Source organism: Charadrius vociferus, unplaced genomic scaffold (assembly GCF_000708025.1).
Source record: "Charadrius vociferus isolate BGI_N301 unplaced genomic scaffold, ASM70802v2 scaffold213, whole genome shotgun sequence".
NCBI classification, from domain to species: domain Eukaryota; kingdom Metazoa; phylum Chordata; class Aves; order Charadriiformes; family Charadriidae; genus Charadrius; species Charadrius vociferus.
The window spans coordinates 4330595-4345527 of NW_009647828.1; the positions used below are offsets into that span (position 1 = coordinate 4330595).

At 45.5% G+C, this 14933-nt stretch overlaps 1 protein-coding gene across 1 annotated transcript in view; it reads right to left on the reverse strand.

Annotated features, from left to right (window-relative positions):
* LOC104284251 overlaps nt 1-14933 on the reverse strand; it is a 61244-nt gene that overhangs the window by 32006 nt on the left and 14305 nt on the right. The window contains exon 5 of the mRNA XM_009882555.1: nt 14632-14769. Coding sequence (XP_009880857.1) covers nt 14632-14769 — 138 coding nt within the window. The remainder of the gene's footprint in view (nt 1-14631; nt 14770-14933) is intronic.

The following is a 14933-nucleotide window of genomic DNA, read 5'->3' on the forward strand; positions in this document are numbered from 1 at the left end:
CATCCTTCTCCTGTGGTTCACCCTCATCCCTACCAAGGATAAATGTGGTAAAAAAAAACTATGGCTGGAGCCAATCTATATTTTTCATTTCAAACTTTGACACATGAAAAATAGCCTGTTTTTTCTTAGTGCTTGGATTTTAAATTTACCCTTCCAGTTCTGTGTTTAGGAAAAGAAAGCCTGTTTGCTTTTTAAATATTTAGTTTCCTGTTATTCATCACTCTTTACCCCTTTAAATAGGGCTCCCTGGTACATTTTTCAAGTTGGCAAAACCACTGGGAAATGGGAAATGCGAGGAAATTTTGTTTCTAAACTGAGAAACAAATGTTTTATTTTTTTGTCTAATAGGAGGTGGAAGCCAGTTTTGGTGAACAAATGAACAGAGTAAACTTTTCAGATGCTCGTCCACAGCTATTCAAGTGTCATCTCCCCCAGCCATGGCCCTCACCACCAGAGCCCAATGTAAGGAGGCAGCCCTGGCTGAGCTACATTGAAAAGGCCATGAACAGTAGCAGAAATTTCTTCTAACCTATCCAAAGAGGAGGAAGTTGCCCAATTTCCCAGAGAAGGGCTTGGCTCTGCATCTCCCCATGGGCACGTTCAGCAACTTCCTCTTCCCACTGTTTCTGGATCACATTTCCCACATGCGCAGTTCTCCTCTTGCATTATGGTGGAGTTGAAGGCACCAAATTTAGGTAGAAGAGGGCCTAAAAGAGGATAATAATACTGTCAGGTGAATGCTTTGAGAATTTCTGGTCACCCTCACCAAGGAACACCTTGCTCTAATACTCAGCAAAGTGCTTTGGAAGTGCTTGGACCCACAGGTCCCTGCCAGCCCTGAAAAGTGGTGGGAACTCGGTGTGGAGAGAAACTGCACCAAAGCAGAAGGTTTTGGACAGCTTCCCTCATCCCAGCCTGGTTCCCAGCCTCTGTCTTCTCAGCAGATGTTCATCCCAAATAAGAAAATTGGAATAATACCCTAAATGTGAATTATAGATGGACTTAGACCATCCCTGAAGAGAAATCAGGATCCTCTTTCTTTGTCAGACGGACAACACCCTAAAGACCCTTCCTACAAAAACCACAGGGACACGTGGACTTTCAGTACCAGCTAGATCCAGCTTTCAGAGCCATAATTTGGACTTGTGTACCTAACTCCATTTATGGCTTAGCCATTGGCCTCTAAGGCACTGGGACACTTTGGAAAGTGGCCCACATGTAGGAAATACATTTTCAACATTGCAAAAAAAAAAAGAAAAAAAAGAGAAAAGTTTTGTTTTCCTTTTTGCCTGCAGGAATCCTTTAGCAAATGCATCAGACAGTGCCTGCCAAGCGTGGTCAGCTGGGATGTCAGCTGGGGATGAACAAATACTTGGGAGGAAGCTGCTGGAGTCTGCAGGGTTCCTGTAGACACTCAGAGATCTGTGCACAAAACCAACACATATCACCACAGCAGAACTGACCTACAGCTTTCTAAGCCCCCCATAGAGGAGTGCCCGCTCCACCATGGCATGTATAGCCTGCCCATGGCATACATTAGAGTGCCGTATACACTATGGCACAGTCTTACAAGTCCTATGGTCAGCCTTACAAGCAATGGCCAAGGTACTCACTGTAGCTATGAAACGCCTGGAGGAAAACAATCCACGAGACTGAACAAGGATGCATGAAGGATTTAAAACCACTTACAGTGCTCTCACCTGTCCTGAAGATGTTCTTGAGATACCTGATATAAGCCAAAGGCCCCAATGAAATCTATGGCGATACTGGTTTTCAAACCGTGCCCCACGAGACTCCAAGTGGTGATGTACTGGTGCCTTGCCAAATTGTATCACCGCTACAGTACGATCATTTGAATTCAAAACCCCACAGCAGTGAAACACACCTGTGTTGGTAGTCATCAGTGGTCCACACTTGGGAGCAAGTTTTTCTGCAGTTAAAAAAAAGAATCTGAAGGTCTGAAAAAGGCTGAGGATAATATTGTCTGAGCTGCTCTGAAGTTCCCAGCTCAGTGTTAGACCAAACCAACTCTCTCGCTATCCATTGCCATGTGGCACCCTCATGAAAAAAACCCAAACCCTGGGAGTTTAATATTCTATTCACAACATGAAAAGCTGAGGCTTCACCTTGCCCTTGGCACAATAAATAGACTGACTGAAGCAAGTGCCTACCCTAGTTTATAATTGCAAAATGCCTGCTGACCCGTAATAGGCTTCAGCAGCATATGTGTGCTGTATTTCTGGCCACAGGATGGGAGGCAGAATGCAGATTTCATGAGTTGCCAGTGGAAATTTATACTCAGCTGGTTAATATCTCTGAGCTTTCTTCACAAGAAAAGTGATTTTAGCTGTCACTGCTTGTTGCGCTCTGTGGCCAAGCCTGGCAATGCAATTAGCACTAACCCGGAGGTGAAGGGTGTGCAGGGACCACCGCGATGCTTCTGGCACTAATGGATATCACCACTTACCATTTGTGATCTGGCAGTTAAATACGCTTCCTTCCCATGCCGCGTCAGATATGTAACCATCCGTTTTCACATCTCTGTAATCTTTGCTGCCAGAAAAACTAAATTATGACGGCATTAGACGCAAGCCAGAAGAGAGGAATGTTTATCATTGTTGCATATCTCTTAATAAGTGTCTATAGAGTATCACAAGATGAGCAAAGGTTGGTCCACAGCGAGCGGTACTGTTATGGACAAAGGTGTGCAGCCAAAAAATATCCAGGTATGGCATTAAAAGCTTGAATTGAACTCCCGAAGCTGATAATTACTGGAGCTTGCCTGGGTGCTTAGCAAGCAGATAAAAGACTTGTATTAAATGGTTCATGATAGATAAATGGCAGATGGTAACTGGGCGCAGGAGGTACGGTATGATGCACAAGAGACTGATTAAGAGGAGCTGTAACTTAGATGCTTTGGATGTCGGACATCTGGAGTGTGGGGTGCACATGCTACTTTTCCTGCAAATACAGTATTGTGCCTATAATTGGGTCGAGACACACACACATATATATGCACACATACATACAAATGTATATACACAGTGCTAAATAAAAAATGGTCAAGACCAAACCCAAGGCCACAAGGCTGAGCAGCCAGAACTGGCTTTCATCCACAGAAATTAACACTAATTGTCTATTGCAGCTTTGTCTTGGAGAGCCATGGAGTAAACTACCAATTCAGTTATGTGCATCATGGTGGCCCAGTGCTTCAGCTGATTTCCCTGGCCCTCTTGTTTAGGAACATAGATGTGCCTTCAGGATTCCTTTTAAACCCACTCTCCATGGTTTGTTTAAATGTGGAAATAATAATAATAATAATAAAAAACTATTTTCAATGCCATCCCCCGGATAAGTCTATTAATTATTCATACTGATCAAGGTTTTGAGTGATCAGGGGACAGAAGAGTGGGTTCCTGTCATCTCCAACAGGAAAAAAAAAAACAGGCAGTGCTTTAATAGGAAAACATCTATTACAGGATGTGCAGTAACCGTGGAAAACGTGAATCCAGGAGCAGCTTTATGAGGGGATGACTCAGACATTGGTCATCCCCAGAAGAGTGGTCAAAACAGCGGGAATACAGTGATGGGAAGGCACCTGCATTGCAGAGCCGAGGTGACTCAGCGGGAGAGTTTCATCTCCAGCCTCTGAGATTTCTGTCCTGTCATGCAAGCCCCATCCCCAAGAGCACCCCCAATCCATCCAGTTCTTCCTTCCCCAGCAGCTGCAGGCCTGGGAGTCTGGGGCTCGCACTCAGGCACCTTCCCTCTCCTTCCCAGAGGTGAAATTTGGGGGGAAGAGAGGGTCCCCTTCAATTCATTCAGAATGGAATGTTTCGGCCACAAAGCCATTTGAAAATTCAGATTGGTTTCACTGAACACCATGAGCTTGCACAGTTAGGATGATGCTGACTGTAGGGACAGCTGACTCTGCCCTGTGAAAGGTGGGTGATCAGATTAGGTCAAAAACAAATGGAAAAAGGGCACTACCATTTTCCGGAAGACCAAGTATTGTCTCTTCTCAACTTCCTCTGCTTTCTTGTCCTATTCCTTAAAAGCTAGAAATGTGTCAGTGAACAGAAAAGGCCTGATGCCAGTCCAAAGACTATTTCCAAACTTCTTTTAACCTATAGCGATTTGTTCCCCATCCGCAGACTCACCTGATACCCTGTGCCCAGATCCCAACCAGGATGAGCGGATCCCCTCACCCCGCACACACTCATGACTGCCTGGGAATCTCCAAGTTGTTCTCCATGACACAGATATACACCACCCCCCTCTTCTAAGGCCTCCAGCCCTTTCTTAGTCAATGAAGGAACTCCATATGGTCTTCGTATAGTCTCGTCCTTCATGTCTCACCTTTTTCAGTGTGACCTCCAGAGAGGACTGGAGTTAGATAACTTCCAAGGGTTGCAGAAATGCTGCTTTGATGTTTTTTTCTGCAGACACAGTATTGGATTAAGAAAGAATAGTATGGAAAGACAAAACATCAGAGCTGGCTTTTCTCAGACTGGCTGCACAGCTCCATTTGGAAGAAAAACCATTTACTTTGTATTAGGCAAACAGGAACCTGATGCAAGCGACACGACTGCTGAATATCTATCATTCCTTGTATGTGCACTGGCTGGGTTTCAAGGCAGCACTGTACAGGCATAAATATGCTGGTGTAACTAAGAGTTTAATCACCAGCATCTGACTCAGGCACATGTACCACCATACCAAGTCCTCCATCATCCTCCCTCACATCAAAAAGTCCTTGAAACTTCAGGGTCCTGGGGCAGGCGGCACGTGCGCTGCTCCAGTAACCCCACAAGGACCTTCATCCCCTGTAATGAGCTCCTCATCCTCCTCCAAGCTCAAGGTCTTGCCCTTGTATGAGGTATCTGAGTCTCTATGCAGCCCTCAGTCATCGACTTCTGCCCCAGCCCCTGTGCACCACATGGACTCAGAGGGCACCTTATTCCCGAGGCGCATCAGCTGCCGCTTAACTATTTTTCCTTTATTTCACCAATTCTTCACTTCTCTGCTAGACTTGAAGCAGTTTCTTCCAGTTCTCAAAGCTATACTTCTCCAACAGCCTCAGGGAGTTGTTTGTAGGTTTGAGGGCTCTGTTTTGAGCCAGTGCCCCTATTTTTAAGGGCTCTGCTCTTAACCCATCTTTCATGCCCCATCACACCTGATACTCAGCGCCGGTCTGTGCAGCACGATCATGTAAAGAAGCTTAACTCGGCCGTGGCACCTTGCAAAGCTAGTGTCAGGCACCGTTAGCATAAAACCTGCAGGCTGGTATTAGTAGAAGCAATATTGGTTTTACTGGTTTTATCACAGGGAGCTGTGACTGCTGCAGGCACCAGGGCAGGGAAGGGTGAGCGCCTTCAGCCAGGGGACTAAAAGCAAAGAGCCATGGCGGTGTGGTCCTCTCACTAATTTTTTTCAAGTGCTATAAAGTCTGATCCTCTTCAAATAAGTGGAAATCTTTCCAGGGCATTCAATAGCCCTTAGATGCAGCTTTCAGGGTACGTGCGCCCACCTGTCGCTGCAAGAATGCACATGGGTGATCATGGCATAGTGAGAAATGCAATATGATTTTGGGAGACTCTCTGTCATGTGTGGTGCAATGCAGCTGATCTGGCCCTCCAGGTAAAACAGTTTTTTGCTAGAAGGTGTCACAGCTGAATTGAAGAGGGTGTAGGTAACTGCACACAGTAGGAAATCTCAGCCCGTATCTGCTCTCCTACATGATACACAAGACAGCTTCATTGAAATAAAATACCTAAGTGCTTGGTTTCACTTTTTCATATTTATTTATTTATGTCTTTTATATGCACATTTCTTGGGTAAATACAGTGAAATATTTTACTGTGAACTGAGATTGAAAGCACGAGCATTGGCATAGCCAGGCTGGAAAACTCTCACGTGTTGATTAGAGCAGAAGCTTTCTGATGTGACAGTTTGCCCTGCTGACCTATTTAATTAATTGGCTCATTATCAGCAACTCAGCCAGGAGCCATGTATTATCTGTGGGAATATTTTCCCCAGATATGCAGCCTATAGAGAAATAAAATCTATTTCTTTTTCCTATTGCTTTGGCATCTCATTTTACTGTTGAGTAACACATACAGCTGTATGTCTCCAGCTGGCCATGGAAGGATGAGAACTGAATCTGCAAATATTAAAGCACGTTTTAATTTCACAATGTAAAAAAAAAAAAAGGAAATGTTTCATATAGGCTTAGTTCAACATAAGATTGGCTCCTCCTTAGGTGGATAGGCCTGGCTGGGTGGCACCACTGTTCACTGGGGGCATGACAATGCTTAAGTCTTACGAAGACCATATGATCCCAGTGTACTCGAGATGTGCCCTCTGTGCCAGGGAGGGCCTGCAAGGGAAAGGGAAGGCTCCGGCCACCCAAAAGACAATTTTCTCAAGGTCCAGTGACCAAGCAGCTGAAGAGGCAAGTAAAACACTTAGGTCAGCCCAACCCTTGAGTGAAACATTTTGTTTTGATCTCACCAAAGGAGAACTAAAAAATATGGACAAAATTAAAGCATTAGTATTACAGAATATGTCATTTCCAATTAAAAAAAAAAAATCAGTGGAAAATTCCAACAGCTTTACCAGCGCGGCTCATATCTCATGGAGGCAAATCCAGCAAGCAATGTCCAAGCTGACTACGCAGTGTACAGAGGTGCCAGTGCCAAGCCCGACAGCAGCCATGCCTGTTTTCTTCCAAAAGAGGGAGAACTGAGACAAAGCATTTGGTACCTGCCTCTGAGCTGAGCACAGGCCAAGCAATTGCGTGTACAGGACTTGCCATCATCACATAGTCATTTGTAACTGTAAACTCATTTTTATCTTACGGCAGCGTTGGAGAGATCTGTACACTATAAATGGAGTCCTTACATCTCAGTAATACATTCTCTTTCATTTTCTACTTGATGATTCATGTAGTTTTTAACCAAACCAAAGAACCTCTCTTCATTTAAGCAAGCTCAAAAAAAAGGAGGTAAAGACTACTTAAGTGCTTATGAATTTCTATAAAGGTAGTATCTCCCACTCAAGCCCAGCAGACATGGTCCTAAACACTGACAGAACTTGAGCTGCCATGAAGAAACAACATGGAAACAAGCATGAGGCAAATTGAGGCTGGCTGGAAAGCAAAAGGCTTGATTTTAGGAAAATTGGGAGGAGTGGCTGGAAGTTGCTTTCATTCACAACTGCCAAACCATCAGTTACTTCACAATAAGCCTTTCTCACGTCTCCTCTCTCTCTCTCCATCTCTTTTGAACTCCATCACTGGCCCAAGAAAGTTTCATTAAAAATATACTACTCCCAAAGCTTTGTTTAATCATCATCCCTTGCCAAAAATCATAGTCTGGTGAAATATGTTAATTCACAAGTTCTTTCCCTTTGCTTATAATTTATCCTCAGGTTGATGGCTGAGCCATGGACAGGACTCACCAGAGGAGACCTGGCTGCAGCAGGCGGTGGTTTTGCATCGTTAACTCTTGCTACTTCAGCCCCCTCTGAAGAAGGGTATTTCCCACACTCTCCATGACCCCTGCATTATAAAATACTACATGAAGAACCCGTTCCAACAAAACCTTAAATGAACACTAGCTTTAAGCATGTGATTAGTTATCTTGTGATTAAGAGATCAAAGATGCTGCACTGGTGGAGTCGTCTTCAGGGAAGCACTTCTCCATGGTGATCCACGGGAACTCTGTTTTTCAGCCCATTGAAGCTGTGGGACTACAGATGTGCTCAAAGTTGTTTTGCTCTAACTATTAATTGCCAAACAGGGTAGTGGGACTATTTAAAGGCTTAAGGTTAAGTACACACTCAATGATTTATTGCATAATTGTGGGTTTGGTGGTGGCAATGGGAAGCCTTTTCATTGAAACAGGAGGAGAAGTTGATTTCTCAGTGATGGGGCTGAGGATTAGCCTTTGAATGTCCTTGCAGCCTTCCAGGAAACGGTGGCTTTTGGTGAGCAATGCTATTTGCAAAGCAAACAGTGTAAAAGTGTCAGAGCAGTGTCACTGCAGGTGCTTTTCTTTTACAAATTTCACATTATACCAATGAGATCCTAAACACCAATGTTTTGACTCTGCTGGGCTACATTGAGCTTCTAATTATGTTTGTGTAAACACCTCTGAAATTTTACACCTGTTCTATCACAAACCACTGGTTCTTCCTAACCATGCTCTTCCAAGGAAGCTGTTGCAATGGGATTTCTGCCTGTTCCCATGCAAGCTGCAGATAGCATCACACACCTTTGAGGGTTCAGTCACTCCATGGTGAAGTAGATGTTCTGTAGGGGGCGACCAGCACGGACACACATGTATTTTAGGCTGTCTTTCAGCACTGTGTAATTCATTAAGCTATTCACCAAGGAGATTTTGCACCTCTAGTGTCCAGTGAGATAATTTGCAGTGAGTTCTAGAAAGCCTCTAACGTAGAGAAATAGTCATTATTGGATTAACCTCTGATCATTTTGAATGAATTCTCCCATAAAGGGTGCACCAAGTGAGTTCAGTGTTCAGTCTGTTCTTACATACTGAGAAACGTAAAAGACAAAATTAAGGATGGAAAACGCTACTTGAAAAATCATGGTGATGATGAGGGAGGAATCCAGAGCAATCTTTTCACTGAAGAGATACCTCGCCCCTGCTTTAGGAACGCATCCTAAGGAAGACATTTATTTAGCAATATAGTGGGACCAGACAGAGTGTGGTATCCTCATGCCACACCACATACCCAGTTGGTAAATGACTGAACCTGCACAGCCAAGGGTGCTCGGACCACAGCTTGCCCCTCCACAATGAGAAATTCGCCTTCCACCCAGGAGATGGCACTAAGGCACTCACAAAAGACATCACTTTAGCCTTACCAGAAACCTATTTTCTCTGAAGTTGTGTGTTGGGGAGAAAACCTGCAAAATTTGCATTCACTTGGTTGTGCATCTTGTGATGGGACCAGCTGAGTACCCTAAGAGGGAACACGTTTCTGACTGCTCTGTGGATGCTGTCACTGGGATTTCAAGTGGATTGTCCTCATGGCTCCAGTGCGTTTCCCATCAGACAACTGGTGGATCACAGCAGCCTCCATCCAGGGATGTTCCTCTGTTTTGGACACAAGGCAGCACCAAACGCTTTGGAGAAATATGCCGAGGGTCAACTATAGCAATAAGGAGGCAACATGGTCCTGGAAAACACATCCTAATCTCTATCAGCCACAGTCTGACTTATGTCCAGCCTGTTTCTCTGTGCTGGTGTTGGTTTTTTTTCCCTTGGACTTTGTGGCTCGTGTAAAACCTGATGTTCTTCATACAAATGCTGCATTGCTTTTTGAATCCTGTTGAGCTCACAGCTGGTGTTACCTGGTGCCGTGAGCCCAGGCTGTGCAGAAAAAAGGAATGAAGATGGACAGTGCTGAGGTAATGCCAATATTGCTAAAGCTTCTCACCTCTTTTTGACCCCAGCACTCTTAATTTTACACCTGTGCCACTCACATGAAGAGGTTCCATCCATCAGGTAACGGTAACATCACTGGGGGCACTGGGGAGACAGAGAAGCTGTCTCTGTGGCTGCTTCTTTCTGTCATCTGGATATATTTGCATGCAGCCCAAATGTCCCCAATTTTAACACAGTCATGACTCCCTGGGGTGGTGTGAGAGCTTGCTGAAGCCACACTTTGCACTGTGCTGACTGCTGCCCACCCTTTTGTGTGCTTGAACTGGCTTGGAAACATTGCTGTTTCCATAGCTGGGAGTTGGAGGGGGAAAAAAGTCCTTAACAGAAATCACTGCCAACATCAGACAGACCAATACTGGGAAGGGGCAATGAGGGCTGGGAAAATAAAGGTATGAAAGAAAATAATTTTAATACTTGGAAGAGAAATGGCAGGAGATGGGGATGCAACAGGCTGGATCCTGGGTGCAGGGGCTAAAATGTGCGAGTGCAGTTTTCGAAATCCTCATCTCTAAAGCCTGGTCTCCAAAGCTGGAAAGCTCCTAAATAAGCGTACTGCCAGAATATCCAGGAAGGTCATTTATCTTCAGTATCAGCAGCTTCCTTCCTTCTCCCTGGCACACAGTTAAGGACCGCGTTAGCAAACCCAGTATCCATCTGCTTGATTGAATATCTTCATTAGTGCGCCTGACAGGGTGTATCACAACCATATATTTCGATTTAGCAATTTGTTTCCACCGTGGTTGCCCGTTTTGATTAGCATTTAGCAACATACTTTTTCCTAGTGAAGATGACTTGAAATTATGTTGTATATGTGTCCTAAGCATTCGTCTGGGCACAAGCCCTGTCAGCGTAACTAACTGTTGCAGCAGAGCAGTGTCAAAATCAGCTTGAGAAGCCTGCCTCCAGCACAGGGAGGCAGGATAACAACGTTTTTCCATAAGAGAACCCTGTTAGTGAGGCCATGGAATTCTTTTTAAATGGTGCAAAAGTACATGTCCCATTAAGAACATCTCTATTCTCATGGTCTCTTTTCCCAAGGAAATCAAATGCCTGGGTCTCCTCGGGAGCCTCTGATGTGAGTATTATTTTTCCCTGTTTTTAAGTTAAAGGCCGTTTCATTGTTTCTGCCCTCCAAATTCTGCACTCACTAGTCCACCATAATTAACTACAGTGGAAACACCCTATGCCACCCAAACACCACATGGGCTGCAATCAGTAATGTCCCATGCCAGAGCAGGGAGAGGGGGAAGCTTTGCAGGAATACCCGACCCTTGTACCTCCCTGTATCATCTGCTTAGAGCTTGGCCTTGCCAGACGTCATTTTGCTAAATCCCCCAATGTTTTTCTTCCTGCAGGGAAACACAGCCGTGCACGTGGCTTTCCCAAGGCCCTGCAGCAAGTTAATGGTAAAATTTCCCTTGGGTAAGTGGTGATGGGTTGAAACACCAGTGGAGTTTAAGGAAGAAAGAGAGGTGATTCCCTTTAATGATAAGCTCCTTGAGGCAGGGAACAGTGTGCTGCCGTGTATATATAGTCCCTGTCACCATCAGGTGTAGGTATGATTCATATTGCTGTAAAAGAAGTTACTTGTTGTCATTATTATTATCTTTTGATATTTTGGCAGTATCCATTAAGAGACTCTTGCTTATCACTGAATATCACAAGGATGTCTCATTAAAAGCAATACCTTCTAGGCGCTACAGAAGGAGGTCTCCACACCATCTACTCCAGGCTAATTTTGGCGTCAATTCAGAAGACCCAGAGTCTGATCATTAAAGCCACAGAGCTCAGTAGAAAGGCTGTGATGGGGGCATCAGTCCTCCCCAGGTCTTGGATCAGCAGCTCTGCATTGCCATCTTCAGGCTGGGAGCAGCCTTGCTCCTTCCAGAAATCCTAGAAACCTCTCAGATGTAGCAAACTGAATTCTGGCTTACCCAGCATTAGTTGAAATTGGTGGCCTAATCATGGAAAAAGGTGTTAAATACAAAGAAGGGCAAGGAGCTCTGCAAGGCTGGTACTCAGCTGCCCTAGATAACACGGGTATTTCCCTCCCTGTAAGCATACAAGGCTTTAAAGAGAGTAAATTTAACACAAGCAATGCTGTTTAAAACATACTACTTCTTGTTGTGAGACAAAGTTTATTGGCAAGTTTTCTTTAAAGTACATAAACTGAAACTGCCTGAGTGATTTTAGCTTTGTAGCCTGCATGGTCTCCAAAAAAAGCCTTTTACTGCCAATGGCAAAAGCTCAGGTTCTTGTGAGATTTTAATGATAATATGTATTTTAAAAAATCTATGCCAAATGCTTCACAAGTATTTGATAAATAAGGTGGTGGGTTTGGAAGAGAGGAGGTTTCCAGGCTTCCAGGGTGATGGAACACATGTTGTGATGGACAATATCACACAGACAGCTTGGAGGGCCAAAGAGTTGTAATCACAGAACAGCCTAAAATAAATCAGAAATTCCTGGAATAATGTAGGCGTTCTGGCCCAGCAGAGCCAGCTTAAATGAGGTTGCTCAGACCTTGTCTCATCATCTTATGAACATCTCCCCACGATTCCCCCACCTCTCTGGTCACCAGACAGTGTTTGATCACCCTCATGGTGAAAAATATTCTCCTAATAAGATCTGGTTGGCAAATCCCTTTCTAGGAGCCCACAAAATCATAAAATCATAGAATGGTTTGGGTTGGAAGTGACCTTTGACGGTCATCTAGTTCAAGACCCCCGCAATGAGCAGGAACAAATGCTGCTACTCAGAAGAATATTCCAGCTCTTACCATTTTATCTCAGGTCTCGAGATAGTTTGTGCCAGATCTCACGACTGCTTATCCTTTCTCCTACTGCTTCAGTCCCTGAAATCCCACCATTACGCAAAGCTCTCAGTGCAAAAATGGGTAATCCTGGTACTTACCACGGCCACCTGTAGCACCACTCATTGGGCTGTGTCCATCACAATCCCTTTCCCAAAGGACAGCCCAGAGCACAGCCCCGCAGCAGGGATTTGAGACGACCGGTTCAGCCTCCTCAGGAAAATGCTGTAGCTGTCCTTGTATTCGGATACCCAGCGGTTCCTGCAGAGAACACGGAGGTAGGGATAAGAAGAGGACCTCCATCCTCTGCTTTGTGCATCAGGACAGGGGACCTGCCTCCCCTTCTGTGGTGGTTGACCACCCAGCCAGGGAATAGCACAGAGCAAACGAAAGCACATGCCAATGGCAGGGGGGAGACAGGGAACAGCCTGTCTCCATCAGGAGCAGCACAGATGCTGCAGCACACATGGCTGTCATTGGCACCAATCTCCCACCTAGATCAACCATTACACAGCCTCGGTCTCCAGCCTACACATAACTCCAGGACCGTAGATCAAAATCGAGACTTCAACGCAGAGCTGAAATACATGTGTGTGTTAGCGGGAGGTGGGGGGGATGAGGCAGCGGGGAGGAATTGCCTTTCCGGTGAGAAACGAGAGCTCAGGAGCAGTTTATGCCTGTTTGTTCATAGCGTGTGGATGAGTCACGTTGCAAACGGCTCCTGCCCTGTCTGATTTGAGAGAGCCCTTTCCCAGAGGAAGCCCGGGCGTGTAAATGTTGAGATGTGCCCCCCGTCCCTAGCCCCACAGAGACCTCGGCATCTTCTTTCCACAGCGACAAGGTTGTTCCAGGAGAAGTTTCCCCACTCCTATCAACACCACTGCAAAACTTTTCAAGAAAAAGCTGAGCAGGCCTTGAGAAAGGATTTGGCCCCAGGGGAATTCATTTGAGCTCATTGCATAACACGGACACGGAAAAATACGCTTGAGAAACATCTTCCAATCCCAACCAGCTCCAAAACCTCCCTGCCCTACTCTTACCCTGTCCCCACTCCCACCAGTCGCCTTCTCCCCCCAGCCCACCTCTCCCTTACTGGTTTAAGTGCTCATCTTCGGGGAAAATGTGAGAAAGGCTCTTATCTGCTCTACAGTATCCATCATGGGCTCCTGGCCAGCGCTGGAAATCTCTGTTGTAGGTACTTCTCCAGTCCAGGTCAAAGCACTCTAGTGAAAGACAGTCCAAATAATGAAAGACTTTTTTGGGTCTCTATCTCCTGTATCCCACAGTCTGAGTGTTCCCCCTTCTCCTGAGCTCCGTCGGCTGTTCACGCTTTCAGTGCTCCTGTTGGAGCTACCACAATCAGAGGTTTAGCCAAGGGAAAATGCAAGAAGTGCTTCCCTGGTGTAGATAAGGTCTTTTAGACTAGATTATTTGGCCCTTATTTTATATAGCCTTTTATGTATGATGGAAGTCACACAAGGCAGATCTGGAAATTATACCTTGTGCTCTTCCTTCTGGACATTGACTTGTCAGCTTGTATATATTTTCTCCTACTGTCCAGATTTTCTCTTTCATCCTGCCAGAGCAATGTGTCTCTGCTTTATTTAATCAGGGACTAAACCAGTGAAGAGATCCAGGGTCCACTTAACCCCCAAGTGAGGACCGTCACATCTGTTGTGCTATCTTTCCCCCAAAATCCCTGTAGGAGCTGGTTTGAAGGGGTGTTCCTATCCTGCTCTCCAGAGATGCCCCATCTGTATGTTAGCAGCCTGTGTGTGTGTCCTTCTGACTGAGCAGATCTGCCTGTGGAGAAACGTGCTGCCACCTCTCACAACAAAGCAGGGAGGACATGCAAAGAAGAGCCACCGATTGTAGACATTTCAGATTTTCTGTGTATTTTAAAAATAACACGTTCCTGTAATGAGCTGTTAGTGAAGTATTTTTGCTCTTTTCGCTGAGGCTTCAGATATTTCGCACATGCGTGGCCGTGTCAGGCTGTTAACGCAACCCGAGCAGTCGCATCAGCAGCAGCAGTTCCCATGCTGCCACGTTATTCCCAGGCCACATCGAGTAGGGCTGCGCTACACGGGGTGGCCCATATGGAAACTGGGATGAAAGAAACGTTATTTACAACGCTCCAACCTCTTCTGGAAGACAATTGTTTTTCTCTGCCCTGCTTCTCCACGCTGATAGGCAGATGGTTATGGGGGCTGTGCAGACCTTTCCCATGTCATTCACCTTCCCTTCACCTTCCTTAGTCTCTTCCTGAATTATGTAAAAAAAACCAAAGCCAGGCCACAAGTCACCCGCACAGGGCAGCTGCCACAACCTCCATCCACTGACCTTCCAACAAAGCAGACGAGCCCAGGATCGTGCTTCTGTTTTGCTGAGCATCATGCTGCCTTGCCCGGCACATCTCCTGGGTGAATTGCTGGTAGGTGGCCCAGCCTGGGGCCAGCTTCTGCTTGTGCAGCAACATCCCTGAGAGATGGGAGAAGAAAAGAGCACATTAGTTGGGAAGCACCATTAATTAACTCACCCAAATGCTACCCTTGGGTGGGAGCAGGAAAACAACAATGGCAAGTTGGAGCCTCAGCTGGCATAAATCAGGGCAGACCCATTCACTTCAGCAGAGCTTTGCTGAG